The 11,515-nt window shown below is 39.8% G+C and overlaps 1 protein-coding gene across 1 annotated transcript in view; it reads left to right on the top strand.

Annotated features, from left to right (window-relative positions):
• Positions 1–282: 282 nt before the first annotated feature.
• CAPZA2 (capping actin protein of muscle Z-line subunit alpha 2) overlaps positions 283–11,515 on the top strand; it is a 54,987-nt gene continuing 43,754 nt past the window's right edge. The window contains 1 exon segment of the mRNA NM_001012998.2: positions 283–382. Coding sequence (NP_001013016.1) covers positions 344–382 — 39 coding nt within the window. The 5' untranslated portion in view covers positions 283–343.

The following is an 11,515-nucleotide window of genomic DNA, read 5'->3' as shown; positions in this document are numbered from 1 at the left end:
AACATAATCAAGGGCTCAAAATGTACTCGTCGCAGACTGGGTCCATATGGTCAACAGCGGGGAAAGAATTCTAAACTCGGGATGCTGACAAGCGCGTAGCAGACGGCGGTAGGCAACGCCTCCCCATTCCCTGGCCGCGGAGATACCCGCGCACGCGCACAGCCATCTTTCGGGGGTGGGCCGGGTAGAGGGAGGCGGGGCTCCCAGGGCGCGTGCGCGGGCGGCCTGGGCTGTGAGCCCCTCCCTTGGCGGGGGCGCGCAGCGAGAAGGACCGCACGGAAAGGGGGAAGTCAGGTGCCCGCTACCGCCGCCGCCGCTACCGCGGTTTGTCGCCAGAAGAAAAATGGCGGATCTGGAGGAGCAGTTGTCTGATGAAGAGAAGGTAAGAGCCTCGGGGCCGGCGGAGCTAGTCGTTCGGGGGGCCAGTAGAGCCCCGCTGTATCGGCCCGCAGTCTGGTCGCCGGAGAAGAGGCATTGGTCGGTGCCCTCGGCTGCCCTTCCTTCCCTTCTCGCGGCGCCCGAGTGCCTGCCCCTGTCAGTCACCCGAGGCCGCGCGGGGGCAGGTCTCCGCCGGGCCTGCTCGCTCCGATCCTTGTAGGGTGTGTGCTCCGAAAATAGGAAGCGCGAGCTGGGCGGCGGCGGTTGGCGCGACGGGCGGGGGCGGGGGGCGCGGAGGGCGGCGGCCGCCGGGGCCCCTCTCCTGGCGCCTTGGCCGCGAGGCCCTGTGTCCGGGTCGGGAACTGCAGAAGGGTCTGGGTCCCGGCCTGGAAGCGGCCCAAGGACAGTACGCAGCCCGAAGGCCTGGCCGGGGTGAGCGCTAAGGGGGAAAAATCGCTTAGGAAGCAGACCTTCACTTCTCTCTTCTACTCCCTCCTCCCACCAGCAAAATGCTTCCTTTTCTAGGTTCTCTGATTCTTTTTTTTCCCTTTACCCGTGGAAGTCTTTTTTTTTTTTTTTCCCTTTTCTTTTTCGGCTTTAGCTGTAGGCTCTGCAGTTCCCATGTTCCCATGTTCCCCTGGAGGCAATGAAGTTGCTCACAAAAAGACACCCCCTCCCCCAGTTGTTTGCTACCCCTGTTGGCAGCAGCCCTCCTGGGGGCCGATTTGGTGGCGCCCCATTGTACTGCTAGACTTCTTCGGAAAACGGGAGATTGTGCAACTCCTTTTACTGTATCTTAGATGCTGTGACAGCATTGGAACCAGATGAACTACTTAAGTTCTCAGGCATTTGAGGAAATCTGATCATTGCACTGGTTCTCTCGCGGTTTCATTTGGCCCCTGTGAGGTCCCACTCCCCAGTCTGTGTATTGAGGGACAGAAGTACCCTACTAATTTTGAGTATTTCCTGGGAAGATCCTTAATGTTTCTCAAACTCAGAAGTAACTGACATAACTTTGAATAAGATAGTTACAGTTTTCGAAGTGTCCACTCTTAATTTAGTAGGGCTCATTTTCTTAAGCTTCAAAGCAGTTCTGTCATATATGAAGCACACACACATACTGGTGTTTAAGAAATCTTGGTGTAAGCCTAAGGATATTTTCGGTTGGAACGTTCTGCTCCAAGTGTTTTTATATCCTGTGTTCTTGTACTGAAATGTCATGTTCTGTCTTCTTCCCATTGTAAACGTGCAGCAGTCAGCCTCATCTTTAGTTTCGGGGAAAAAGTTGTTTTTTTTTTTTTATAACCTCTGTGCTCTTTGGTGAAAGTGATAATAAAACTACAAAGTGGGGAGAGCAACAAGGTTCTCCATAATTCACAGGCCTGTTAGGCAGATCCTTATGTACATAAAAGTTGCTGCACAGGATTCACATGTGTAATATTGGTAAATAACCATAAATTGATAACTGAAAATGTAAGCAGATGTGCATACACATTTAATATTAAGTAGTGCTAAAAAGTTTTTTGCAAAGGGATTGTCATGTTTTTCGTTCTGCTGTTGGTAAGTGGTGATTAGTAGCTCAAGTGACAAGAAATCTAGCTGAGGAGAGAGTACTTAGTGTGGGAGTTAATATAGACCTGCCATGTGTTGTAAACGCCTAAAATAGCCAAGTTTTTTTCAAAATGAGATGACACGATGTCTTATTATCCGGCGCTAAACTCCATAAAGTTGCAGGAATGAGGTGGGGGAGTCGTCTTCTTTATGGATGCCCAATACCATGTTTGAAGAGTAAATGAATGAAAACTCATTTGAAGGAATTTCATGGGTTTGTTTTTACTTAGAGTTTTGTAAGACTATCCTGAAAATATTTTACCTATAAATTTCTGATTACTTTTTTTTGTGATTTAAGAAAAATATTAACTGGGATTAGATTCAAGTAACTGGTTAAGTGAAATTCTAACAGTCTTGTTACTTTATTTGTTTAAATGTTCTTTTTAATCTGTTGGAGAAGGACCTTTCACATAGAATCGGAAATAGATTTAAAGGTGATTTTTAAAAACTAATATTTGAATTATTTTACTTTTTTGCCACCTTGTTTGTAATTTTCAAGAATAAGTTTTTAGTACTTCAGTGCTCTTGGAATTTCCATTACTGATTGCAGATATAAGGAAGGGAAACTGTTAAGACGTGCAGTACCAGGCTTTGTATATGCCTAACTCAGAAGATACTTTTAAATTTGTTGTAAGTTTGAACTAGATTTTATTATTACTATTTCACAAAATAATTAAAATAAGTTTTGAAAACCTTTAAGTTATTCACAGAAGGACACTTAAGTAGGCAGTACTAAGGCGCTATTTAAACCTTAGTTTGTCTGAATCAGAAGTTGATACACTTGCGACATTAGGCTTCCTTAACAATTGATGATAGAATCTGGACTTATAAGTTTGTTTTTAGTTTGACAGCTTAATTTGAAAGAGGAGAAACAGTAGTTCTGTTTGGTTTTAATAGAAATTGTAAATAATGTTAAATAGTGTTGGGTTTTAATTTGTGTTTTGATCATTTTAGAACAAAGTTTATTTTTCTTTGACACATTTAAAAGTTTTATGCCGCTGGTATAGTTTCATATAAACCTTGTGGTAGGAAGCATTTTAGGAATTAATCTAGAATAATATCTTGGCTTTTTCAATCATGTACAGTTGTTTCTTGATACTATGAAATTAACAACTTTTTCTCCTTTGGCCACTAGGTTAATAGGGAAGAAAATTATTTGAAGAAGCACAGTGAAGTTCTTTAAAGTTATTTGCTGTGGTGTGTCCTATAGACCTTTTTACGTAGTTAGAGAAGCCCTAGGCCAGAACAATTCCATGTTTCCATTCCTTGGTCAGCCGCATTGTACAGAAAAAAGCATTCTTTGTGATTGAAATTATGTGAAATTGTGGGATAAGGCTGAAATGAAAAGAACTACTTCCAAACTGCTCTCTAAATGAGAAATCTTGAAAGTCACTCCAGGCTTTGGAAGACACCTTAGTTATTGACTCGAAAGGATCTGCGGCCCCTAACCTCTCCCACCCGAGTGAGTAGAGTGATCCACTCTCATAGCTTCAACTTTTGTAACTTTGTAGATGTGTCTCACTACATAGCTCAGCCCTGCTTCTCTCCTTAGCACTGGTCACACATTTTTATCTGCTGGTCCTACTCACAGTAGAAGTGCTCACAGTTAAGGAGATGATCAGATGGAACCTGTCTAAAAATAAATTTATAAACTCCCCTCTCTCACCCCTTACCCAAAGCAGGGCAGATACCCATCTCTTCCTGCTCATTTTTCTCTTTATGACTGTTCTTATTATTCAAGTCCCAGGTTTTTGACTTCAGGGTTTTTTAACTTTTTTCCTCGTGCTCTCTGAACCTAATAATCAGTTTCCAAACCTTGTCTTTTCCATCAGAATATGTTTTATTCTAATTATTTCTTGCTTGAAAAAATTAATTGACTTATATTAATATTTTATTTATAACCTCAGTTGACCAGACCATTAACAATTTATGAACTACTGTTTAGTAACAAATTTTTATGTATGAACAAAATGAAAATTGATTGTTCTGTGACTACACAGTTGAAGAAATAAATCTAAGGGAAGAAAAAGAGAAGACTGTCTCATGCCTGTTTTATTTGCCACTGCTGAACTTTTATTATAAACTTTCTAGACAGATCCCTCTATCTTCCTGCCATTTTCCTATTCCCTAACTTTTAGTTGCTAGATTCCTCCATTGCTTTTACAAGGAGGCCCAACTCTTGAAAATGGTGTTCGTGCTCTTGTATTCCATTCTAACCTAAATAGTTCTGACATTTTTAATATATACTGTTATTTAATCATGCTGTGACTTCAAAGAGACCTGCATGCTAATCCGCATGTAGCACCTTGAGTAAATTATTTCATCCCTTAGTAGCCTCTGTTTACTCTAAAATGTGGGAATATAATAGAAGGTATATTCTCCATTAACTTTCTGTAAGTGTGACTGTTGCCTGGCATGTAAACACAATACATTTCAGTTCTTTTTCTCTGCTCCTGACTTACCTGCCTTGAAAATTGGTACTGCTCCCCAATTTCTCCCCTTTTTTGAAAAAATGAAAATGTTACTCATCCTTCAAGATTTAGCTCAGCTCACTTGACTAGTTTTCTTTCTCCTGAAAGCTGTTTTCTCTTTCTTCTGAACCCTGTAACACGTCATTAGTCTTAAATATAGTTTTGCATAGTTATTTGTCTACTTGGTTTTTTCCCTTGTATTCTATTGGAATTCCTTAGTGCAGAAATGTCATCTTTAGCATCTGTACAGTATATGTGATGAGTACAGGGGTTCAGTGAGTGAATGAAGAAAGGAGTCACGAATTCACAGAATTAAGGAAAAAAACATTATGAAAAGTAGCAGCATATAAAGTCAGATTTTAGAGGGAAAATCTAGTACACCCGCATTTTTCACTTCTAAATAATGTTGGAGAAGACTCTTGAGAGTCCCTTGGACTGCAAGGAGATCCAACCAGTCCATTCTGAAGGAGATCAGCCCTGGGATTTCTTTGGAAGGAATGATGCTGAAGCTGAAACTCCAGTACTTGGCCACCTCATGTGAAGAGTTGACTCATTGGAAAAGACTGTGATGCTGGGAGGGATTGGGGGCAGGAGGAGAAGGGGATGACAGAGGATGAGATGGCTGGATGGCATCACTGACTCGATGGACGTGAGTCTGAGTGAACTCCGGGAGTTGGTGATGGACAGGGAGGCCTGGCGTGCTGCGATTCATGGGGTCGCAAAGAGTTGGACACGACTGAGCGACTGATCTGATCTGATAGATTTTAAAGATTCAGATAGTTAAATGAAATTCCTGGTGCTCTTTGAGGTGCAGGTGGTGATATTGGCTACAGTTCAGATCACTTCTGCATGCTAAATATTAATATGCAGTTTGTATACTTCTCCCTCATACACAATCAATCATAATTTGGCTTCAGAAGTTTTGTTTGTATGTAAAAACAAGGTAAGCTGACAGTATATCTCATCATGCTGGACTCGGTCTCTCAGTCGTCTCTGACTCTTTGCGACCCCATGGGCTGTAGCCCACCAGGCTGCTCTGTCCATGGAATTCTCCAGGCAAGAATACTGGAGTGCGTTGCCATGCGCTTCTCCAGGGAATCTTCCCCACCCAGAGGTCCAACCTGCGTCTCCTGTGTTGCAAGTGAATTCTTTACTGCTGATCCACCGCGGAAGCCCCATATTTCGTCATAATTCATGTAAAGTCAGTATTGTTCTTATTAACTAAAAAAGTAAATCAACCAGTAAGCTATTATTGTAGAAATTATATGTTCTTAATTCCATTCTGTAGGTGAATGAATCCTGTTATTGCACCAATAAAATGTAAAAATTCCTACAGCAAGCAGAAATTTGATAGTTGCTATAACATTCATGGAGTTTTTCAGACTTTGCACACTAACGAAATTTGTAGTACTTTTCCATATATTGGGGAATCATTCCTACATAAATGTAGAGGTAGGAGAGTCATATACATAGGGGGTAGTCATATAAGACTAGTCACATATAGACAGCGTTTTATAAGGATTTTTGAAAAAATTTTAGTGTTTCTTATTTACTTTTTGGCTGCACTGTGTGGCATACAGGATCTTGGTTCCTCAACCGAGGATCGAATCCAAGCCCCTTGCAGTGGACGCGTGGGGTTTTAACAACTGGACCACAGGGGAAGCCCTGTGCATTGAGTTTTAGTGTAAGAACACAGTACATAAAAACACTCGGAGACTACCGAGTAGATTTTAAGGTTGAAAAGTATGATGGGAAAACTTGAGTTGTGGTTCTGTGTTCTGACCTAAAAGCTTAATTGCCTGGAGCAGTAATTTATTGCAAGAGATTCATATATAAAAAAAGGGATTTCATAGAACCACTTATAGTTGTCAAAAAAATAATTTCATAAATTTTATTTTGAAGGATAGAGCTACAGTTTTCATATACTTTCCTTAAAGACACATGTTCTACTGTGAACCTATGGATGAGAACTTTTCTTGCTTGTTTTAGTTCACAGATGTTGTACAATGTTTCTACTGAGAGTGAATGGAAATAATTTTTGTAAACTATCTCCATGTTCATTCATTTATCAAATATAGTAATACCGTATTTTATTGGTTTCACAGCTCATCATTTTCCATATTTTAAAATCTCTGAAATCAGGCTGCATTGTACAATCATGGCTTGTGAGACTGGAGGCATTTTTCCTTTTTTAGTGATCCATGAAATTATGCATCTTAACATTGATTGTGAATCAGTGAAGCAAGGATATAATGCTATAAGAAACACACTGAAATCTAAACATGAAGGCGGTGGTGGTGGAGGCTTTGCTTGGCCTCACTCATTCTTTGTATGTGTAGTGTGGGTCAGCAGCAGAAGAGCCATGATCAGTGAAGTCATATAGTTTCAGGCTCTTGGAGAATTTCGATCTAAATGTAGGCTTTCTGATATGGTTCCTACACACAATGGAATATTGTTTAGCCATGAGAAAGGAGGATGACCTACCATCTGTGACAACAGGGATGGACCTTAAGCACCTTGTGCTAAGTGAAATAAGTGTAGATACAAACAAGTACTGTACATTATCACTTACATGTGGAATCTAAAAAAAGTCAAACCTGTTAAAACAGTAAAAGGTGGTTATCAGGGAATGTAGGGTTGGGGAGTAAGATAAGGGTACAAACTTATGAGTAGTAAATAAACCATAGTGACTTGATCCTCAATATAATGAATATAGACAGTATTGTACTAAAATGATGTGAATGAATATTGCCTCAGTGGAAATCAAGGTACAGTATATAAATATATCCAAGTAACAGGCTGTACACCTTAAATCTACAACAGCATGTGAAATTTACCCCTCCCCTCAAAAAAAAGTCTTAGACTTTTTTTAACCAGTTGGGAAACTGACTTAAGTGTTAGGATGTGATTTAAAGTTGTTTTCACAAGGCACAGAGGGAAAAAAAGAAAATGATTGCTAACATTTCAGGATTGGGATCAACAAGACATGGTGAGTGTAGAGAAAGGGAAAAAGCAGTGGTAACTGTGAACATTAAAATCTGGTTGACTGAGAAGTGGAACCACCACTAACAGCTAAAGAAAACAGGAGAGAAGATGCACAGCTTGGGGGAATAATAGTGAATTTTGTTTGGGTTCTGCTGAGTTTGAGGTGCTAGCAGAATGTCTCTGTAAACATACCTAGCAGATACGGAAATGTAGAAGTGGAGTTTGGACAGGAGATGAAGCCCAGAGATTCTATGTAGATTTGGAGATCCTCACCTTGTGGGTTCAAGAGAGATGAGTGTAAACCTTTTAGGAGAACAAGTTCAGACATAGCAGAAGAGAGGACAGAAAGCATGTACTTCTGAATACTTTGATGTTAAGTCATAAAGAGGAGAGAAACTAGAAGGTGAGGAGTGACCTTTGAAGTAGCACAGGATAGGTGCTCATCTCACAGAACCTGAGGGGAATTTCTAGAAGGCGCAGTGCAGTATTGCAAAGGGATTAAAAAGGAATACGGGATGGAGAAGAGCCTTTGGCTTTAAGAGAAAGGGATGAGACACAATATCTGTTATGTCCCAGTATCTACTGTATTAATTATTCGATTAATCGTCAAGAGCAGCCTTGTTATTATCCCTGTCTTGCATATGGTAAAGCTGGTGCAGATGAGGTGGACTGTTTTAAGTGGTAGGCGTGAGATCATTAGTGACCTTTAAGAAATCAGTTTAATAGCGTTCTTTTCTTGTCTACATTGTACTTCAATAATCGGACTCAAAGACATCCCTCCTCTTTGCATACCCTGGCCTATCTCTGTTCCTTTAGCACTTTGTACTTACCTTTGTTGTAACATTTACCAATTTTAGTAAGTGTCCTGATATTCTTATTTGCTATGTTCTTCAGGTGCAGGCTTTGTGTCTTACGCATCTTGGTAGTGGCAGTAAGTGTATGGCATATAGTAGATCAGTGATGTCAACTCTGGCTGCACATTAGAATCATCTGGAGAATTTATAAACGAAGATGAATGCACAGACTTCACTCATAGGTGAGACCTGAGCATCTGTATTTTTTTCAAAAAGAGCTTCCCAGATGATTTGAAAATGTCACCAGGATTGAATTTCACTGTATTAGGTGCTCAGCAAATGTTGACTAAAGGATGAGAAGTGGAGACAGTAAGTATAAATTACTTTTTTTTCCTCCTGTGTTTGTCTTTGGATTAATTTTTAAGCTTTAAAAAATTGACATATAGTTTATAATATTTTATTAATTTGGGGTATACCATGTAGTGATGCAGTATTTTTGTCACCATGATAAGTCTTGTAACCACATACAGTTATTACAGTATTATTCACAATATTTCCTATGCTGCATATTCTATCCCTGTAACTCACTTACTTTACAACTGGAAGTTTATACATCTTTAATCTCCTTCTCCACTTAATTATATATCATTTTTGAAAAAAATTCAGTAGAGAAACCCAAAAGAAAGAAGAAAGAATAGATAGTACTTTATTTTTTCTGTTTCATTTTAGGGATACTTTTTTTTTTTTTTTTAAGATAGAAAAGATTTAAGAGTGTTTGTGGGCTGAGAGGAATGATTCAGAAGAGAGAAAGAAATTGAAGGTATAAGATAAATAATAGTTTGTATAACTTTCTCAGTTCATGATAATACCTAATTTGGATTCACAGGTTTCTTAATATTTTAAGTAAGTGGTAAAACATATGAAAAGAACTAGATGTTGAATTCAGTGGATGACCTAGTTGTAAATTAAGTGATATGGGCCCTTTTTTTAATTACCACTCAAAATGATTAATTATAAACGAAAAGGACTCAAAAGGAAAATTTATCAAAACAAATTACCTGTTATGTATACTCAGTAAATGAGTCTATAACATGGACGTGCAGTTGATGTTCACTTGATCATAAACTATTTAAATAAATAATGATAGAGTTTTTTAAAAGCTATGTTTTTTTACTTTTATTTTACTTTTAACTCTCAAAAAGGCATAGGAAGTTTTTAGAGAGTTATGGGATATAATGTCAAGTAATTCTTATAGTTGAAGAAGAAAAATTCATAATAGCTTTTTAAAACTTTACTGCTGGTCTCTAAGGCAGTGACCCTTTTGGGGATCACATTCCTTGAGAATCAGGTGAAACCTATGATTCTTTCCTTCAGAAGACTGAAGGCCTCAAATTTTGCATATACAGTCCCCTACAGGTCAGTGGGTACAACATCTGGCAGCCAGTCAGAGTCACTTGGGGAGATTTTCAGAAATAAGATTTCTAGGTCTCAGTCCTCTGGAGATTGATTCTCAGTAGGTCTGGAATGGAATGTTAGAGCTCTCTCGCTCGGTCATGTACAACTCTTTGCCATCCCATGGACTTTGGCCCACCAGGCTCCTCTGTCCTTGGAATTTTCCAGGCAAGAATACTGGAGCTCGTTGCCATTTCCTTCTCCAGGGGATCTTCCCAACCCAGGGATTCAACCCTCATCTCTTACCATCTCCTGCATTGGCAGGCGGATTCTTTACCACTGTGCTACCTGGGAATGGAACATGGAAATCTGTATTTTTTCAAAAACTCTGCCAGCAGCTCTACTAGGCATCTAGATTTGGGAAATCTCTACCCTAGTGTCTCTTGCCTTGATTAAGGAGGAAATGAGTATATGGGAAATGTCCACCATACAGAACTTAGAGGGGTTGTAGGTAGGGTTCTCAGACAAAATACAGGACGCCTAGTTAAGTTGAATTTAAGGTAATTTTTTCGTATAAGTATTTCCTATGTGGTTTACTTTGGAGCTCCTGTAGAGTGCAGGGCTGTTTGCCTCTAAATTTAATGGTTCTAGATAGCTATATTGGTGTGCATATGCTTTCATGCACATGCACAGTCTGCTTTTTATACTTTTTATCTCCTTTTTCTCAATTGCTTAAATCTTTAAAAAATTTTTTCAGCTTAATATATTTATATTTGCTTTGGAAACAAATATAAATGGAAGAAGACCCCATTTCTTACTTAAGAATTAGTGTTTTCCTCAGACAGTCAAAAGTCTCCAGGATTTTACCTTAGTGTTTGTAAAAATTTTGCCAATTCACAGTGCCCAGCAGAAGCATCAGAAAAATCTGGAGAACTCATAGACACAAGTTAACATTAATTTTGCCAACAGCTTTTATAAATTGTAACAATAGTTGATTGAAAACCCCTGGTAAATTCCCCACTCTATTGTACTTTCCTGTTCTAGCTGGTAATCACAGAGTTGCAGTAGCACTGCCAGATGCTCACCTCTTCCAGTAACAGATGTATCTTAAAGAGGCAGTGTAGGCCTAGGGAGTCTAATCACTTCTGTCCATAGCTGCTGCTGCTGCTAAGTCGCTTCAGTAGTGTCCAGCTCTTCGAAACCCCATGGACTGCAGCCTACCAGGCTCCTCTGTCCATGGGCTTTTCCAGGCAAGAGAACTGGAGTGGGGTGCCATTGCCTTCTCTTCTATCCATGGCATTTCACCATGAAGCTTGGCTTCACTTGAGAAGGGTGCTTTCTGTACACCAATAGACTGACAGAGTCAAGGACTGCAAAGCAGAAAGCTATATATGGAATTTATCATCCCACTTACCCTTTCTTCTCCTTCCCTGAGAATTTTTTCAGGTTTATTCAGCAGTGTAGATAAGATGGTAGGTTTTAAGAGTATAGTCCTAAAACTAGTCCAGGTAACACTCAATGTGTTGTACTGTACTCGTTGTACTATACTCAGTGTGTTCTTAGAGATCACCCAGGAGCAATTCAGTATTCTGTTGATATTTGTCTAGATCATTAATCTGTGCCCTACTGTTGCCAAGGGTTTTGATCACAGCTTCCTATACCAAATGTGCTTATCTTCCATTTGTATCTGTTGCAGCATTGAAAGTACCAAGGAATTAGGAATTCCTTTAGAAAAGTACGCCATCCTTGCTCCATGGGTTTAACCAGAAGTAGTCCTCTTTCTAGGTGTTGTGACTGATCTCTTTCCATCACTGTGGCAGTTGGGCTTCTACACATACTGGTCCAGCATAATGTGCAGGTGCCGCATAATTCATCAGTATTATT

The sequence above is a fragment of the Bos taurus genome, chromosome 4 (assembly GCF_002263795.3).
Source record: "Bos taurus isolate L1 Dominette 01449 registration number 42190680 breed Hereford chromosome 4, ARS-UCD2.0, whole genome shotgun sequence".
In the NCBI taxonomy this organism is placed as follows: Eukaryota; Metazoa; Chordata; class Mammalia; order Artiodactyla; family Bovidae; genus Bos; species Bos taurus.
This window is presented reverse-complemented; position numbering and strand designations above follow the sequence as displayed.